Below are 20,931 nucleotides of genomic sequence, written 5' to 3'. Positions count from 1 at the left end.
TTTGCATAGTGGATAATACTTGTATACAAACCCACCAACAATGTAAGTGTTCCTTTTTCTCCATAGCCTCTTCAGCATTTATAATTTTATTTTTTTAAATTTTATTGTAATTTTTTATATATGACAGCAGAATGCATTACAGTTCATATTACACATACAGAGCACAATTTTTCATATCTCTGGTTGTGTACAAAGTATATTCACACCATTCGTGTCTTCATACATGTACTTAGGGTAATGATAACTATCTCATTCCAACCCTCATGCCCCCTTCTCCTCCCCTCCCACCCTTTTGCCCTATCTAGAGTTCATCTAATCTTCCCTTGCTCCCCTCAAAAACGCCAATAGGAATCAGCCTCCTTATATCAGAGACAACATTTAGCATTTGTTTTTTGGGGGATTAGCTAACTTCATATTCTGCACTCCATCCATTTACCTGCAAATGCCATGATTTTATTCTCTTTTACTGCTGAGTAATATTCCACTGTGCATATATGCCACATTTTCTTTATCCGTTCATCTACTGAAGGGCATCTAGGTTGGTTCCACAGTTTAGCTATTGTGCTGCTATAAACATTGATGTGGCTATGTCCCTGTAGCATTTGTTTTTAAGTCCTTTGGGTATAGACTGAGGAGTGGGATAGCTGGGTCAAATTGTGGTTCCATTCCCAGTCTTCCAAGGAATCTCCATACTGCTTTTCATATTGGCGGCACCATTTTGCAGTCCCACCAGCAATGTATGAGTGTGCCTTATTGTTGTTTGTGTTTTTAATAGCTGCCAATTTGACTAGAGTGAGATGAAATTTTAAAAGTAGTTTTGATTTGCATTTCTCTAATTACTAAAGATATTGATCATTTTTAACATGTCTGTTCAGTTTCCTGGCCCATTTAGCATTTATTACTGATTGCATTCTTGATGGCTGCCACTCTGACTGAAGCAAGATGAAATCTCAGGGTAATTTTGTTTTTGCATTTTCCTAATTGCTAATTAATAAATATATTTCCATATATTTATTGGCTCTTAATATTTCTTCTTCTTCTTTTTAATATGTTTTAGTCATAGATGGATACAATGTGTTTATTTATTTATTTTTATGTGGTGCTAAGGATCGAACCCAGTACCTCACCCATGCTAGGTGAGTGCTCTACCACTGGGCCACAACCCCATCCCCTTATATTTCTTCTTTTGAGAAGTTTACATTTAGTTCATTAGCCTATTTATAATTTGGGTTATCTTGGTTTTTGATGGCAATTTTTTTAGCTCTTTCTGTATTCTAGATATTAATTCTCTAACACAAGAGGATCTAACAAATACTTTTCTCCCATTGTACTGGCTCTTTCTTCACATTCTTTCTTTTTCTTTTTTCTTTGTGGTGCTGGGGATTGAACCCAGGGCCTTGTGTTCTCTTCGCATTCTTAATTGTTTCCTTTGTTGCTCAGAAGCTTTTTTATTTTATGCTATTCCATTTATTAACTCTTGGCATTACTTTCTGAGATTTAGGGGTCCTACTGAGAAAGTCATTGCCTGTGCCTATCATATGTTAAAGTGTTGACCCATGTTTTCTTCTAGGAATTGCATGGCTCTGGTCTCATTCCCAGGTATTTGATTCCTTTAGAGTTGATTTTTGTGCAGGGTGAGATAGTGCTCTAGTCTCAGTCTTCTAAATATAGATAACCAGCTACCTTTTCTCCAATGTATGTTTTCATAACCTTTATCAAAGAGCAGATGACTCTGAATGAATGTGTCTCTTTTATTCTCTGTCACTGGCCTGTTTTGGGGAAACACAAATGGTGTGAATATACTATCTGTTTTATCCAACAACCATGCAGTTTTTGGTTACATTTATTCTTAGATATTTTATATTTTTGGGAGTTTTTATGAATTGGACTATTTTCCTAATTTATTTCTCAGCAGACTCAATATTGGTACACAGGAAAGCTACTGATTTTTCTTTTCCTTTTTTTTCATTGTCATTGATTTTAATGAAAACAATGCTCTTAATATCTTTGCCTACAAATAATGAACTTTAAAAATAACATATTTTTGCAAATGTTTTCTTTCCATAGTATCATTTTGGAACTGCTACAGTTATTACACTGCTATATAAATGGTATGAAAAATTGTAATAATTATGAATTGAACTATTTATAGCAAACAAGTCAGCCTTTGCCTTCCAATATTTAAATGGACTATGGTTCTTTTAAGAAGGACTGTTACTGTAAATGAGCACTGCTCAACGGGTCTTGCTCATCACCACTGTTCCAGACATATACTATCTTTTCTTTTTCTTTTTGGAACCAGAGATTGAACCCAGGGACACATAAGCACTGAGCCACATCCCCAGGCTCCCCCAACCCCAACCTTTTTTCATTTTAGATATTTACTTGTAAATGTACACACTACCTTTATTTTGTTCATTTACCTTTTTATGTGATGCTGAGTATTGAACCCAGGACCTCACATGAACTCGGCAAGCACTCCACCACTGAGCTGCAACTCCAATCCCCCAGCTCTTTTTAATTTATTCAGAGACAGGGTCTCCATGAGGTACTTAAGGCCTCTCTAAGTTGCTTAGGCTGGCTTTTGGCTCACAATCCTCTTGCCTCCACCTCCAGAGCCTCTGGGATTACAGGTGTGCACCACATACCTGTGAAGCTATTGATTTTTCTAAATTGATTTAATAATCAATATCACTGAATTTTTGAGCTCTAGCAGTCTTTCAATGGATCTTCTAAATACAGGATCATATCATCTGCAAACTGTGGTAATTTGGCTTCTTTCCAATTTTTATCCCTTTTATTGCCCTCTCCTGCCTAATCGCTTTGGTAGAATTTCTAGTACTATATTAAGTAGGAGTGGTAAGACGAGGTATCCTTGCTTATTACAGATTTAAAGAAAATGCTTTCAGTTTTTCACTATTCATTAAGATGTTGCTTTGGGTTTTTCGTATATAGCCTTTATGATGTTGAGATAGGTTCCTTCCATCCCTAGTAAAAGTGTTTTTATCAAGTGCTGAATTTTGTTGAAGGCTTTCTCTTCATCTAGTGAGAGATCTAAGTGAATTCTGTCCTTAATTCTATTTATGTGATGAATTACATTTATTAATTTGCATATGTTAAAAAATCCTTACATCCTTAGGATAAAAGCAAGTTGATCATGATGTACAATCTTCTTAATATGTTGTTGAATATGATTTACTAATATTTTGCTAAGGATTTTTGCATCTAAGTTCACCAGGGATATTAGTTTATTGTTAGCATTCTTGGTGTTTATCTGGTTTTGGTATGAGTCATACTGGCTTCATAGAATAAATCTGGAATTGTTACATTCAATTTTATTTCATGGAATAAAGTGAGGAACATTGGCCTTAGCTCTTCTTTAAAGATCTGATAGAATTCATCTGAAAATCCATCCAGTCCTTGGCTTTTCTCTATTGGAAAGAATTTATTTCTGCTTCTATCTCATTGCTAGTTACTGATCTGTTTAGGTTTTTCATGCACTCTTAATTTGATTTTGGAAAGTCTTAAGTTTCTAAAAATGTATCTTTCTTTTCTTCTAAGTTTTCCAATTTACTAATGGGTAAGTTTTCAAAAATACTCCCTAATGATCCTCTGGATTTATGTGATGTCTGTGGAGAGTTCTCTTTTTGTATCTCTGATTTAATTAATTTATGTCATCTCTTTCTTTTGGTAGTTAGGCTAAGGGCTTATCAATTTTGTTCATCTTTTCAAAGAACAAACTATTTCAATGATCCTTTGTATTGTTTTTATTCTCAATTTCATTAAATTTTGGCTCTGATCTTAATTATTCTTCCTTCCACTGGTTTTGGAATTGAGTTTGTTCTTTTTCACAGACCTGGAAACGCATCATTAAGTTTTCTGCTATGTTATTTCACTAACCTCATTTGATTCTAAGAATTTTTAAGTTTCTCCCGATTTCTTCTATCACCCATTCATCATTCAAAAGTGTATTATTATTTATCTCCATGTGTTTATACAGTTCTGTAGGGTATTTTGGTGTTGACTTCTAATTTCATTCCACTATGATCTGATAAGATGCAATTATATCAGATTTTTTTTTTTTTTTTGTATTTACTAAGAATTACTTTGTGGTCAAATTTATGGTCTCTTTTGGAAAAGGTTCCATGAGCTGCTGAGAAGAATGTATACTCATCTGTTATTGGATGAAATATTCTATAGACATTTGTTAAGTTCACTTGATTTATATTTTTCAGGTCCAAAGAGTCTATACTGAGTTTATATTCAGACAACTTCTGTTCAGACAACTTACCTACTGGTAATACAGGTGTACCAGTATTGTACTAGTATCTTTCTCAGGCCTTAATTCAAGGAGTGTCTGTTTATGCGATTAGGCATATAAACATTTGGGTCATAAACATTAATATTGCTATACCTTCCCCTTGGATTGTTCCCTTCATCAGTAACATATAACCTTCTTTGTCTCTTCTGATTAATTTTGGATTAAATTCTGCTTTTGAAGATATACGAGTAGTTATTCCTGTTTTCAGGTTCCATTCACATGGTACATCAATTTCATCCATTTGTTCCAGTCTATTCCTGTCTTTGTAAGGTGAGAATTTTACAAACAACATATAGTTGGGTCTTGTTTATTAATCCATCCTGAAAAAATGCTCAATATCACTAGCAGTTAGAGAAATATCAATTAAAACTACACTGAGATTTCATTTCACTCTAGTCAGAATGGTAATCATCAAGAATATAAGAAACATTAAATGTTGGTATGGATGTAGGGGAAAAGATACATTCATACATTGCTGGTGGAGCTGCAAACTGGTGCAACCATTCTGGAAAGCAGTATGGAGCTTCCTCAGAAAACTTGGAATGGAACCACCACATGACCCAGTTATTCTATTCCTGGGCATATACCCAAAGGTTTTAAAATCAGCATACTATACTTATGTTGCCACATCATTTTTTATAGCAGCTCAATTCACAATAGTTAAGCTATGGAACCAACCTAGGTGCCCTTTAACAGATGAATGGATAAAGAAAATATATGCACACACACATTTGTATGTGTGTGTGTGTGTGTGTGTGTGTGTGTGTCTCACAATGGAATATTACTCAGCCATAAAGAAGAATGAAATTATGTCACATTTGCTGGTAAATGGATAGAACTAGAAACTATAATGCAAAATAAGCCAATCCCCCCACACCAAAGGCCAAATGTTCTCTCTGATATGGTGATAGTGACTCACAGTAAGAAAGGGAGAGGAAGGAGTGGGGGGGGGTTCACTGGATTAGACAGGAGGGAAAGGAAAGAAGAAGGGAATGGAAAGAAAGTAGAATGAAATGGACATAACTTTTCTATGTTCACATATGAATCCACAACAAGTGTATCTCTATATCATGTATAAGCACAATAATAGGAAATCATATTCCATTTATATAAAAGTCAAACTACATTGTAATGTCATGTATAACTAAAGAGAACAAATAAAGAAAAAAGTGGAAACATGATTTTCTGAAATTGTTTTCAGCTTGAGTCTTGACAAATAAAAAGTGTCAGTGTGAAAAAATTAATAAAAGAAAGAAACTGCTAAACTGTGAAAAAAGAAATTTAAAGTATTTTGAGATGATAGAAAAATAAAATGGAAAAATAACTTATGAGAACTTATGGGATGTAGTGAAAACAATGATCAGCAGGAAATTAATTGCTATAAATGTATATATTAATACAGATATACCAGGCATGGTAGTACACGCCAGCAATCCCAGCAGCTCGGGAGGCTGACGCAGGAGGATCACAGGTTCAAAGCCAGTTTCAGCAAGAGTGAGGTGTTCAGCAAGAATGAGGTGCTAAGCAACTCAGTGAGACTAATACAAAGATCTAATACAAAAATAGGGCTGGAGACGTGGCTCAGGTCCAAGTGCCCCAAATTCAATCCCTGGTACGTGCCCCCCCAAAAAATAAACACCAGATAAAAGACCTCCCTCATCAGTACCTTTGTCCAAATTCTCAAAAAGCTAGAACATTAAAAAGTTAACAAAGGAAAGGAAACAGTAATAAAGGATAAAAGAAATACTGAACAGAAAAATAATGATCAACAAAATGAAGTTTTGGGTTTTTTAAATAAATCAAGAAAATGCTATGAAAAATGAAAACATGTAAATACTTGAAATAAAATTCATGTCATTGCTACCAGATTTCCCAAAATAAAATAATTGCAAAAAGTATACTATAAAAATTAAACTCTGGACGAAATGCAGAAATTCCTAATGAAGAATTAAAAGCTTCCTCCTCAAACTCTTCAGTGATCTACAAGGCCTAACAACAAAGCCAGATATAAAATAAATACACGAGACCGGAGGAGGAAGCAGCCCGGCGCCAGCCAAGCCACAACGGAGGAGGAAGCCCGGCCTCGCCCCGTGTGCTAGTCCGGAGGAAATCCATCAACCCTTAAAACCCATCAAAGGGGGTGTGGCTACCAGCACGGTTCTGCAGCTGATCCAGGTACCCGGTTTCCAACTCCCCCACCCTTAGCTGGGATAACTCAAAATATTTCCCACAAGCTTTTGGGGGTTGTAGCTATCAATGCAAAACAACAACTGTACAGGCACCTGGTTTCTACCTCAGAGACTAGAATAGGGAAGATACAGGTGGAAGCTCATTTCCGTTCACACTGGCTATACCCACCACCCTGAATACAGAGGCTCAAGCTAGGAATAGACAACGCCACCAACTGGAAGCAAGGAAAACAGTGTTCTGAGAGACTTTTTTTTTCCTCTTTCTTTCTCTCTTTTCTTCTCTCTCTTCCACAACTTCAACATATGTAAAACCAAGAACTGTGCATGAACAACCGAATTACCAAAGTAATATAATATAGAGGAATTGCATATACACCACCATCCCCCCATTTTTTCTTTATTTCTATCTTACTTTCCTTTTCCTTCTCTCTTATTTCTCTTTTCTTTTATTTTTTTTTCTTTTTCTTCATTCGTATTCTCTCTATCTCACTTTCAATCTCCTAACTTTTGCTATCTATACATAGGATAAAAATACAGATAGGATGTTGAGTCTATACATTCTTTCATAAATTACCAGTTTATTGGTTAGAGTTCTCCAAAGGTGCTAAGTTAGTTTAACCTCATACCCTCACTTCTTTCCCTCTAAGTATAACATCCTTCGTCCAAAATTAAGTTTTCTATATGCCACCAGATATGGTATGCCTTTTATGAAACTAATGAATATATTCTTAAGTAATAATTAAAACCAATATCTATAGACTTAGAATCTAACTATAAATGTATTGATAATGAAAACTTGTGCTTAGATAATGTACTGTTGATATTGGGAACTGTTAACATGGTCTTTCTCCGCAAAAGAGGGATTTTAGAGCTATACAAGAACAATACAAATATATAAGGGGAAAAACATTAACACAACAGTTTCACAAAGCTAGAAAGAATCATGAGCAGTATGAAAAGACAAGGAAAGAAAGGACCACAAACAATACAGGTCAATTCAACATTAGATGAGGTACTATCTGCAGCTGATGGAATGTCAGATAAAGAATTCAGGATATACATGCTTCAGATGATCTGGAGTCTCAAGGAAGACATTATACAGCAAATTCAGACAATGAAAGATCACTTTGACAATGAATTACATAAACAAATCGAAGGAGCAAAAGATCAACTCTATAGGGAGATAGAGGATATAAAAAACAAACAAACAAAAATCCTGGAAATGCAGGAAACAATACACCAAATTAAAAACTCAAATGAGAGTATTGCCAGCAGAGTAGAACACTTCGAAGATAGAACTTCAGACAACGAAGACAAAGTTTTTCAACTTGAAAAGAACATAGACAGCTCAGCGAGAATGTTAAGAAATCATGAGCAGAACATCCAAGAATTATGGGATAACATAAAGAAACCAAACCTAAGAGTTATTGGGACACAAGAGGGTATAGAGGTCCAAACCAAGGGAATGAGCAATCTATTCAATGAAATAATACTAGAAAACTTCCCAGACTTAAAGAATGAAAAAGAAATCCAAATACTAGAAGCCTACAGGACACCGAATGTACAAAATCATAAGAGATCCACACAAAGACACATAATAATGAAGATGCCCAACATACAGAATAAGGAGAGAATCTTAAAAGCCACAAGAGAGAGGAAACAGATTACATTTAGGGGTAAATCAATCACGATAACTGCTGATCTTTCAACACAGACTCTGAAAGCTAGAAGATCCTGGAACAACATATTTCCAACGCTGAAAGAAAAAGGGTTCGAACCAAGAATCATGTATCCAGCGAAATTAAGCTTCAGGATTGAAGATGAAATAAAAATCTTCCACGATAAACAAAAGTTAAAAGAATTTGCAGCTAGAAAACCAGCTCTTCAAAACATCCTTGGCAAAACATTACAGGAAGAGGAAATGAAAAATAACAATGAAAACCAACAGCGGGAGGTAGTACAGTAAAGGAAAAACTAATCATAGAGGAAAAACAAATCATGTTAAGTAACATACATAATCAAATATGGCTGGAAATACACACCATATCTCAATAGTAACCCTAAATGTTAATGGCTTAAATGCACCAATCAAAAGACATAGCCTAGTAGAATGGATTAAAAAACAAGATTCAACAATATGCTGCCTACAGGAGACTCATCTGATAGGAAAAGACGTACACAGACTGAAGGTAAAAGGTTGGGAAAAATCATATCATGTATATGGACCCCAGAAGCAAGCAGGGGTGTCCTCACTTGTATCAAATAAAATAGACTTCAAGCCAAAGTTAATCAAAAGGGATAAAAAAGGACACTACATACTGCTCAAGGGAACCATACACCAACAAGACTTGACAATCATTAATATATATGCCCCAAACAATGGTGCAGCTACGTTCATCAAACAATTCTCATGTTCAAGAGTCAAATAGACCACAACACAATAATCATGCGAGATTTTAACATACCTCTCTCACCACTGGACAGATCTTCCAAACAAAAGTTGAATAAAGAAACCATAGGGCTCAATAATACAATTAATAATTTAGACCTAATTGATATATACAGAATATACCACCCAACATCAAGCAGATACACTTTCTTCTCAGCAGCACATGGATCCTTCTCAAAAATAGACCATATATTATGTCACAGGGCAAATCTTAGCAATTACAAAGCAGTAGAGATACTACCATACATTTTATCTGATCATAATGGAATGAAATTGGAAATCAATAATAAAATGAGAAAGGAAAAATCCTACATCACATGGAGATTAAACAATATGGTACTGAATGAACAAAGGGTTACAGAAGACATCAAAGAGGAAGTTAAAAAATTCTTAGAGGTAAATGAAAACTCAGACACAACATATCGAAATCTCTGGGACACTATGAAAGCAGTACTAAGAGGAAAATTCATTTCATGGAGTTCATTCCTTAAAAGAAGGAAAAGCCAAAAAATAAATGACCTCACACTACACCTCGAAGACTTGGAAAAAGAAGAACAAATCAGCAGCAAATACAGTAGAAGGCAAGAAATAATTAAAATTATAGATGAAATCAAAACAAAAGAAACAATTGAAAAAATTGACAAAACTAAAAGTTGGTTCTTTGAAAAAATAAATAAGATTGATAGACCCCCTAGCCACACTAACAAAGAGAAGAAGAGAGAGAACCCAAATTACTAGCTTACAGGATGAAAAAGGCAACATCACAACAGACAATTCAGAAATACAGAAGATAATTAGAAATTATTTTGAAACCCTATACTCTAATAAAACAGAAGATAGTGAAGGCATCAATAAATTCCTTAAGACATATGAACTACCCAGATTGAGTCAGGATGATATAAACAACCTAAACAGACCAATATCAAGTGAGAAAATAGGAGAAGCCATCAAAAGACTACCAACCAAGAAAAGCCCAGGACTGGATGGATATACAGCAGAGTTTTACAAGAACTTTAAAGAAGAACTAATACCAATACTCTACAATCTATTTCAGGAGATAGAAAAAGAGGGAGAACTTCCAAATTCATTCTATGAGGCCAATATCACCCTGATTCCCAAACCAGATAAAGACACCTCAAAGAAGAAAACTACTGCCCAATATCCCTAATGAACTTAGATGCAAAAATCCTCAATAAAATTCTGGCGAGTCGGATACAACAACGTATCAAAAAGATCGTGCACCATGATCAAGTAGGATTCATCCCTAGGATGCAAGGCTGGTTCAATATAAGGAAATCAGTAAATGATATTCACCACATCAATAGACTTAAAGATAAGAACCATATGATCATCTCGATAGACGCAGAAAAAGCATTCGACAAAGAACAGCATCCCTTTATGTTCAAAACACTAGAAAAACTAGGGATAACAGGAACTTACCTCAACATTGTAAAAGCTATATATGCTAAGCCTCAGGCTAGCATCATTCTAAATGGAGAAAAACTGAAGGTATTCCCTCTAAAATCTGGAACAAGACAGGGATACCCTCTCTCACCACTTCTATTCAATATAGTTCTCAAAATACTGGCCAGAGAAATTAGACAGACAAAAGAAATTAAAGGCATTAAGATAGGAAAAGAAGAACTTAAATTATCACTATTTGCGGATGACAAGATCCTATACCTAGATGACACAAAAGGGTCTAAAAAGAAACTACTAGAGCTAATAAATGAATTCAGCAAAGTGGCAGGATATAAAATCAACACGCATAAATCAAAGGCATTCCTGTATATCAGCCACAAATATTCTGAACTGGAAATGAGGAAAACCACCCCATTGACAATATCCTCAAAAAAAAAATAAAATACTTGGGAATCAACCTAACAAAAGAGGTGAAAGATTTAAACAATGAAAACTACAGAACCCTAAAGAGCGAAATAGAAGAAGATCTTAGAAGTTGGAAAAATATACCCTGTTCATGGATAGGCAGAACTAACATCATCAAAATGGCAATATTACCCAAAGTTCTCTACAGGTTCAATGCAATGCCAATCAAAATCCCAATGGCATTTCTTGTAGAAATAGATAAAGCAATCATGAAATTCATATGGAAAAATAAAAGACCCAGAATAGCAAAAGCAATTCGAAGCAGGAAGTGTGAATCAGGAGGTATACAGATACCAGATTTCGAACTGTACTACAGAGCAATAGTAACAAAAATAGCATGGTACTGGTACCAAAACAGGCGGGTGAACCAATGGTACAGAATAGAGGACACAGAAACCAATCCACAAAATTACAACTATCTTATATTCGATAAAGGGGCTAAAAGCATGCAATGGAGGAAGGATAGCATCTTCAACAAATGGTGCTGGGAAAACTGGAAATCCATATGCAACAAAATGAAACTGAATCCCTTTCTCTCACCATGCACAAAAGTTAACTCAAAATGGATCAAGTAGCTTGATATCAAATCAGAGACTCTGCGTCTGATAGAAGAAAAAGTTGGCTCTGATCTACATATTGTGGGGTTGGGCTCCAAATCCCTTAATGGGACACCGATAGCGCAAGAGTTAAAAATAAGAATCAACAAATGAGACTTACTCGAACTAAAAAGTTTTTTCTCAGCAAGAGAAACAATAAGAGAGGTAAATAGAGAGCCTACATCTTGGGAACAAATCTTTACTCCTCACACTTCAGATAGAGAGTATACAAAGAACTCAAAAAATTAAGCAATAAGAAAACAAATAACCCAATCAACAAATGGGCCAAGGACCTGAACAGACACTTCTCAGAGGAAGATATACAATCAATCAACAAGTATATGAAAAAATGCTCACCATCTCTAGCAGTCAGAGAAATGCAAATCAAAACCATCCTAAGATACCATCTCACTCCAGTAAGATTGGCAGCCATTATGAAGTCAAATAACAACAAGTGCTGGCGAGGATGTGGGGAAAAGGGTACACTTGTACACTGCTGGTGGGACTGCAAATTGGTGCAGCCAATTTGGAAAGCAGTATGGAGATTCCTGGGAAAGCTGGGAATGGAACCACCATTGATCCAGCTATGGCCCTTCTCGGACTATTCCCTGAAGACCTTAAAAGAGCATACTATAGGGATACTGCCACATCAATGTTCATAGCAGCACAATTCACAATAGCTAGTCTGTGGAACCAACCTAGATGCCCTTCAATAGATGAATGGATAAAAAAATGTGGCATTTATATACAATGGAGTATTACACAACACTAAAAAATGACAAAATCATAGAATTTGCAGGGAAATGGATGGCATTAGAGCAGATTATGCTAAGTGAAGCTAGCCAATCCCTAAAAAACAAATGCCAAATGTCTTCTTTGATATAAGGAGAGCAACTAAGAACAGAGCAGGGAGGAAGAGCATGAGGAAAAGATTAACATTAAACAGAGACGAGTGGTGGGAGGGAAAGGGAGAGAGAAGGGAAATTGCATGGAAATGGAAGGAGACCCTCACTGTTACACAAAATTACATATAAGAGGTTGTAAGGGGAAAGGGGAAAAAAAAGGGAGAGAACTGAATTACAGCAGATGGGGTAGAGAGAGAAGATGGGAGGGAAGGGGAGGGGGGATAGTAGGGGATAGGAAAGGTAGCAGAATACAACAGTCACTAATATGGCATTATGTAAAAATGTGGATGTGTAACCGATGTGATTCTGCAATCTGTATTTGGGGTAAAAATGGGAGTTCATAACCCACTTGAATCAAATGTATGAAATATGATATATCAAGAGCTTTGTAATGTTTTGAACAACCAATATAAATAAATAAATAAATAAATAAATAAATAAATAAATAAATTACACTATACCTTATAAATAAAGATATAAAATCTTCACAAAAATACAAGTAATTGAATCCAACTGCCTGTTATATAGACTATATAACATTACTGAGAGGAATTTACCCTAGGAAAGCAAATGATTCAATATAACAAAGGAATTATTTGGAATTATTTAAAAATTACACATTAATAGAAGAAAAAAATATAATTACCTTAATTGAAAGAAAATAAGAATTTTAGAAATTCATTATACTTTATGGTTAAAAGTACACCCAGAAAAGTAGGGGTAGAAGAGAATTTCCTCAACATGATAAAAGGCATTTGTGAAAACATCACAGGTAACATGATACTCTGATAAAAGACAAAGCTTTGCTCCTAAGATGAGACAAAAGATAAGGAGGCTCCCTTTCCTAATTGCTATTCAATACTGTTCTGGAGTTTTATTTTTTTTTTTAACTCTTTTTTTTAATATTTATTTTTTAGGTGTAGATGGACACAACACAATGCCTTTATTTTAATGTGGTGCTAAGAATTGAAGCTGGATCTCGCCCATGCTAGGCGAGCGCTCTACTGCTGAGCCACAATCCCAGCTCTGTTCTGGAGTTTTAGACAAAACAATTATCCAAAAAAAAAAAGAATAAAGGCAATTCAAACTTACAGGGTAGAAGTAAAACTACTACTATTTGCAGAGGCTATGATTCTACACATCAAAAACCCCACAGAATTACACACTAACTACTAGAAATAAAGATTTCAACAAAGTTGAATGTTTTTTTCCAAAGGGTATGAGATTCATGTACAAATTCAGTTGTGTTTAGATACATCACAACTCAAAATGGAAATTAAAAAAATGATTCCATTTACAACAGCAAAAGAGTAAAATATCTAGGAACATAACCAAGGTAGTGAAAAACTTGTAAATAAAAACAAAACAAACAATACATTGCTCAAAGAAAGCAAAGATTTGAATAAAATGACAAGGCATTCTGCATTCATGGATTGGAAGTCTTAATATTTTAACATAGCAGCATTATTCACAGTGATTTTCAGATTCAATACAACCTTTTTCATAATTCTAATGTCATTTTATCACAGAAATTAAAAAAAAACAGTCCTCAAAATCATAAAATTGCAAGAGACCTAAATAACGAAAAAAAAAAAACTTTTATAAAGAGCAAAACTGTATGACTTACAAATACCAATATTAAATTTATTACAGGTCTGAGGACATAGTTTGGTGGTACAGTACGTGCTTAGGATATATCTCAGTGGTAAAGCATGTAGAAAGTTCAAGATTCAATGTCCACCACCATGTCAAAAGAGAAAAAAAAAACAAAACTTAAAGCTACAGTAATCAAAATGATGAGGTGCTGATATTAAAGATACCAAACTGAACAATGAAACAGAACTGATTGTCTAAAAATAAATCTTTATCCCTCCCTATGCTAGGGATTAAATCTAAGATCACATCACATATGCTAGGCAACCATGAAACTAATACCCTCAAACCCAAAAATAAATATATAAAAGTATGGTACATTGATCTTTATCAATGATGCCAAGTCTATTCAAAGAAGATAAGAACAGTTTCTTCAAATAATGGCCCCAAGACAAATGGATTTCCTCACGAAATGCATGAAGTTGGAATCCTACTTCCCACCACATACAAATATTAACTCAGAATGGATCAACAACGTAAAAGTTAAATGGATAAAATTCTTTGAAGACAGATCTTCATAATTTTGGATTTGACAGTGCAATCTCATCGATGACAGCATATGCACAAACAACAAAAATTTTTCTTTTGTTCAGCAAATAGGAAAACTTACAAAATGGTGAAAATGTTAGCAAGTCACATAATTGACAAGAGTCCATTATTCATATACAAAGAACTCAACAATAAAAACATCCCAATTCAAAAATAAAAGATTGAATAAATACTTCCCCTAAGAATATAAAATAAATTAGTAGCTAAGAAACAAAAAGAATCTCAACATTATTAGTAATTAGTAGAATGAAATTCAGAGCCCCAATTAAATTAATTAAGTAATTAAAAAAAAAAACAGAAAACAAGTGTTGGTAAGGATGTTAAGAAAACTGGAACCCCTGAATATTGCTGGAATACCTGAGAATATGTGAAAGTGTAAAGCTGTTGGAATAACTGAAGGAATACAAAAAATGTACAGCTGCTATAAGAAAGCAACTTTGTGACTTCTCCAAAATTTTGACACAGAATTATCACACTAAAACAGACTGATATTGGAGGGCCCCTTTAAACTAAAGGAAAACTTCTTCATGCTGAGAGTAAAGGGTGAAGGGCTGCCCATCTCAGCCTGAGAGTTGCCAAGGAAGCTAAGAATGAAGACTGTCCCCTGCCCCAGCCCCTCTAAACTCAGGTCAATTAAATATACATATGTGTATTTCCAGCCTTTTGTCCCATTTTGCTGTCTCTTTTCTTTTACAAGCGTTCCTCACCCCAGAGCCTCTCAAAGATGAAATTTTTGAAACAAAGTTTCTTCTACATTCTTGCAAATGTGTCTTTGAATACAACATATTTTCCTACAAATTTAACTTGGAAAAATTTGTGGAGCTCCATGCAGGTAGCCTAGCCTCGTTGTAAAAGAACACAAGTAAAAATATGACCCAGCCAGTTTTTAAGAATATGAGAAATAAGAAGTGTTGGCAAAGATGTGGGGAAAAAGGCACACTCGTACATTGCCAGTGAGACTGCAAACTGGTGCATCCAATCTGAAAAGCGGTATGGATATTCCTCAGAAAACATGAAATGGAACTATCATTTGACCCAGTTATCCCACTCACTCCTCGGTTTATACCCAAAGGACTTAAAAACAGCATAATACAAGTAACACAGCCACATCAATGTTTATAGCAGCACAATTCATAATAGCTAAATTGTGGAACCAACCTAGATATCCTTCAATAAATGAATGGATAAAGAAACTGTGGCATTTATACACAATGCAATATCACTCAGCATTAAAAGATAATAAAATCAAGGCATTTGCATGTAAATGGATGGAGTTGGAGAATATTAAGCTAAGTGAAATAAGCCAATCCCAAAAAACCAAAGGCTGAATGTTTTATCAATAAGTAGATGCTGATCCATAATGGGGGTGGAGGGTGGGGGAGCATGGGAGGAATGGAAGAACCTTGAATTGGGCAAAGGGGAGGGAGGGAAAGGAAGAGGCACAGGGGTAGAAAAATGGTGGAATGAGATGGATATCATTACCCTAGGTAATGTATGATAATACAAATGGTGTGACTCTACTTTGTCTACAACCTGAGAAATGAAAAATTGTGTTCCATTTGTATATTCTGAATCGAAATGCATTCTGCTGTCATGTATAATTAATTAGAACAAGTAGATAAATTAATTTTTAAAAATATCACCCAGCAATTTCAGTCATTTATATATATATGTCATTTTATATATTATATATAATATATATGTGTATGTGTGTATATATATATACACACACACCCACACCCTCAAAATAGGGAATCAAAAGTTCATAGCAGCACTATACACAATTGTCAAAAAGTAGAAATTAACCCAAATATCCATTAATGGATGATGAATTGGTAAACAACCGAACTCTACCTTTACTCAACCATTTAAAGCAATAAAGGATTGATAAACACTATAAGACAAGATAAATTTCAGAGAGATTATGCTAAGTGAAAAAAGTCAAACATAAAGTCCACATATGGTATGAGCTCACCGATTTGTGGAGGAGTGAATAGGGAATGACTGGATCTTCTTTTGGGACGATGAGACTGTTTTGGAACATATTGTGCAATACATGAGTATATGAAATGTCACTAAATGAAACACTTTGAAAGTAAATTTAATGTTATGTTGAAATATAACATCGCTCTTCAGCAAACATAAACTTTTGAAGTTTTATCTGTCTTAGAGTGTTTATCAACACTTCATTATTTTATATGGTTCAATAATGTTAACTTCAAATACTGCAAGAAAGAAAATTCATGCACAGACGACATGGTGTTAATTTCTTTTCAACTGCAAAAAGTCAAGTAATAAAAGGAATTTTACTTCCTTTCCTTTTTTAAAGCAAAGGAAAGAAAACTTGAATAATAACTAAAAAGAAGAAATCAATCTAGGAATATCACTAGGACATGAGAGGCATTATATCAAGTTAGAAAATCAATCCCAAACTTACATGTACCCCACAAAATCACTTCAAAATACACTAAGTAAAACCTACAGAAATTAATAATAGACAAATCTAAAATTACAAATTCAATATTCTTCTGCAGTAAATGACGATTTCTAATCAATACCAGGCCTAAATACTATCCATTTAAGTTGTACTATCATTACAAAAATCTTCAACCAGCAACAACAGTAAGACACTTTCTTCTCAAGTACAAATGAAATATTCTCCAAGATACATCACATTAGAGTGGAGAGGTCAGGAATCTACAGTCAAAAAACCAAATCCATGCAGTTATCTGTTTTGTAAGTAAGCCCCAAATCTAAGAATGGGTTTTTATCATAAAAGATCAGAAATCAATGAAATTTAAAATAATAAAACAAAAACAAAGAACCAAAGCTGGGCGTTTAAAAAGATTAAACAAAACTAACAAACCACTTATTGAATTGATAGAAAATGAAAAGAAACTATAAATTCCAAGATAATGAAAAATGAGCTAACACTTCAGATAGCAAAGTCATTAAAAAGAGAAAAAACAATGTTAGGAACAATATTATGTTCATATATTCAACAATTTGGATGAAATGGACAAGTATCTTCCTGGATAAAAATCTTCTAAAGTTCACACTAGAAATGTCATAAACAGTTCTGTATTAAGTAAATTTTTTAAATGTTGCAAGAAAGAAAGTTCATGCACAGATAGATGCCTTCACTGGCAAATTCTACACAAACTCTCCCCTAAAAAAACAGGAAGAAGAAACATTTCCTATCCCTTTTTATGAGAACAGCATTACCCTGACATTATATGAGGTGTTACAAATAAAAAGTATAAATCAATATTCCTTGTGAACATAATTATAAAAATCCTCTACTACAGGTTGAACATTCCTAATCTGAAAATCTGAAATCTAAAATGCTTCAAAATCTGAAATTTTTTTACTGCAGATATGATACCACTACTGGAAAATTCCACAGCTGATCTCATATAATGTGACATAGTCAAATCAAAGGCACACTAAAAATATTGTACTAAATTACCTTCAACCTGTGTGTGTAAAACAAAAATGTTCAGACTTGGGTGCTGTCACAAAGATATCTTATTATGTCCATGAAGATATTCCAAAATAAAAAAAAAATCTGAAATTCAAAATATTCATGGTCCCAAGCATATGGGATAAGAGATTAATACATACAGTTGAAAATCCCTATTCTGAAAATCCTAAATCTGAAAATGGTCTGAAATCCTAAACTCTTTGCAGTCTGACAAGATGCTCAAGGTTTCAGATTTTGGAGCACTGTGAATTTGGGATGTCTAGATTAGGTATGCTCAATTGGAAAGTTTATATGAGAATATTCCAAAATCCAAAAAGCTTCAAAATTTTAAATATCTCAGATAAAGGTCACTCAACCTGTATTCGAAAACAAAGTGCCAAATACATAGAATGGATACTACAAAATGAAAAGACCAGATTTATATTGAGAATGCAAATCTAGTTTAATAATCAACATAATTTGTTATATTAACAGACTAAGGAAGCAAACTATATGGTCAACTCAACAGATAAAGAAAAGTCATTGCAATATCTATCCAAATAAATGTTCAACCAACTAGGAAGAATAATTTCTCAATCTAGTAAAGGAATGACTAAAAGAAAAACCTTATTTTTTCATATTTAATAAGGAAAGCCTAAACACAGCCTTGTCCCATGGATCCTGGTTACAGCAGCCTCACTCACTGATATTCCAAAGGAGATAGCCCACTTGTCCAAACATACGCCCTCTGAAGAAATTATCAAAGAAAAATATGATTGGATATTTTCTTTCTAAAATTATCTTGGAATGAGAAAACATATATAATACGAAACCCAGAAATCATAAAGGGAAATAAAAACCTACTAATTTTGACTATATTTTTTTAAAAAAGGAGGACTGGGGATGTGGCTCAGTGATACAGCACTTGTGCAGCATGCACAAGGTCCTGGGTTCAATCCCTAGCACTACATTGACAGGGAAAAACAGATATGTTTTATATGGTTTAAAAAATGTATCTGTGTCACAAAAAACAAACAACAAAATGGAAAAGTAATTTTGAGTGACAAACTAGAGTCTAAAAAAAAAATGTACACTAAACATGAGTCAGTGTTTCCAGAAAGAAATTCAAAGTCAGTTAAACTTAGGAAATATGTTCTATCTTACTAATAAGGAAATGAAAATCAAAACAAAAGAACACTTTTTCACTTAGAAAAAAATGTTAATGATTGCTGATATTCAAGATTAATGCAAGCAAAGAAAAAGACATTCATCATTCACTGTTAGCAGTATCATAAATTAAAAGTCAATTTAGAAAGGAAATTTGGCAAAATTCATCAAAATTTAAAATTCACACACTATTTTACTAAAAAATCCCACTTGTAGAAATTCATCCTATGGATAAAAGTATAACCAAATATATATACAAGAAAGTTCAAGGCAGCACTTTCCAAAATTGTAAATATACATAACAATACAAATGAATATCCACCAAAACTGAATATATTACGTAAAAGATGGCATATCTATATAATTCAATATTATATGACCATGAAAAAGGTGCTAACATGAAAATAACTCTTAAGGTATGTAAAATATATAATAATAATGGTAACAATAAGAATAATGATCACATTTATTTAAATTGTATGAATATAAGATTATACAAACGTGTGTTTGCATGTATATGCACACTAAGATATGCCATGAACACTTTTTGAAAAACTAGACAAACAGGGATTAATAGTATTACCATTAGGGAGAAGGATTGGAGGCTACCAAAGTGAGGACAAATAGATTTTATAACTTCCTTAACTATTTGTAATTTTTACCATTTCATCAACATTTTAAAATGTCTATTTTCCAAATGAAATGTAAATTGTTTATCTGAAATTCCTATAGTAGTTTCAAATACTATTAGTGAGCTTTCTTTTTCATTCAATCTTTTGTTAATTCTGAAAACATTACCTGAATTGATTTGGCAGGGGCAGATACATCAGTTGTAAATATAGGTTTTGGAATGCTTTCCACCAATTCCATAATCCCTTGCAGTTTTTTATCAGAGATTCGTAAAGAAACAAGAGGTAACTCTCCAGAAACCTTGAATCTGTTTTAAAAAGATAACAATGATTATAGAGGATCTCTCATTCTGATTTAAGTACATTAATTAAAAAGAAAGAATATATTCCTCAAATTATACAAATATAATGAAATGTGATTTTAAGCACTACAAATCACTAATTTCTGTCTTAGCTTATTAACTGGTCTTATTAGATGAGATAACTTATTTCCTAACATTATTTCACTTATTTCCTCTCTACTATTTACTAAGTAAATAAAAATGTACTATTTACTTAGTAAATACAAATTTACTAAGTAAATAGTAGAGAGGAAAAAAATGAAATAATGTTTTCCTCTCTACTATTTATTTCCTCTCTACTATTTACGAAGTATAGATGGCAATTTCTATTTATCACATGTGTATTATGTGACAGATATTTAAGGAAGTGTTTTGTATATATTATCATAAGTAGGCCTCAATTTATGAGGTATATAAACTATTTTTATTCCCTATTGATTGTAAATTCCCATATGGTTCCTATGAAGAAACTATGGCAAGTTCAAATAACACATCAATGAGATCAGATATCTAAAACCATGACTCAAAACCAGAGTTGAAAAATCTTATTAGGCTTTTAATGGCCTAGGCAGTGTACTTTGCTTACAGATACAAGACATAGAATTTAAAAAGAGACAGACCTCAAGGGAAAGTTTTCATGCACAATTTTGATCCCTGTATTTTTCTCTAAAACTTACCTTTCTGAATTATGCATAGTGACTGCTAAAGTTTCTTTCTGAAATATATATCTTGAGTTTCTTCAAAAATTTAAAAGATTTCTTTTACTTCAGTAGCATGCGCAT

General features: G+C 33.7%; 1 protein-coding gene across 2 annotated transcripts in view; it reads right to left on the bottom strand.

Annotated features, from left to right (window-relative positions):
• Positions 1–20,931, bottom strand: part of Vps13a (vacuolar protein sorting 13 homolog A) — a 259,461-nt gene that overhangs the window by 156,116 nt on the left and 82,414 nt on the right. For both annotated transcript variants that reach the window (XM_076846072.2, XM_076846073.2), the window contains exon 23: positions 19,978–20,116. In XM_076846072.2, coding sequence (XP_076702187.1) covers positions 19,978–20,116 — 139 coding nt within the window. The remainder of the gene's footprint in view (positions 1–19,977; positions 20,117–20,931) is intronic.

This window comes from Callospermophilus lateralis, chromosome 2 (assembly GCF_048772815.1).
Source record: "Callospermophilus lateralis isolate mCalLat2 chromosome 2, mCalLat2.hap1, whole genome shotgun sequence".
In the NCBI taxonomy this organism is placed as follows: domain Eukaryota; kingdom Metazoa; phylum Chordata; class Mammalia; order Rodentia; family Sciuridae; genus Callospermophilus; species Callospermophilus lateralis.
The sequence above is the reverse complement of the archived record's forward strand: the minus strand, read 5'-3'. Positions and strand labels throughout refer to the sequence as shown.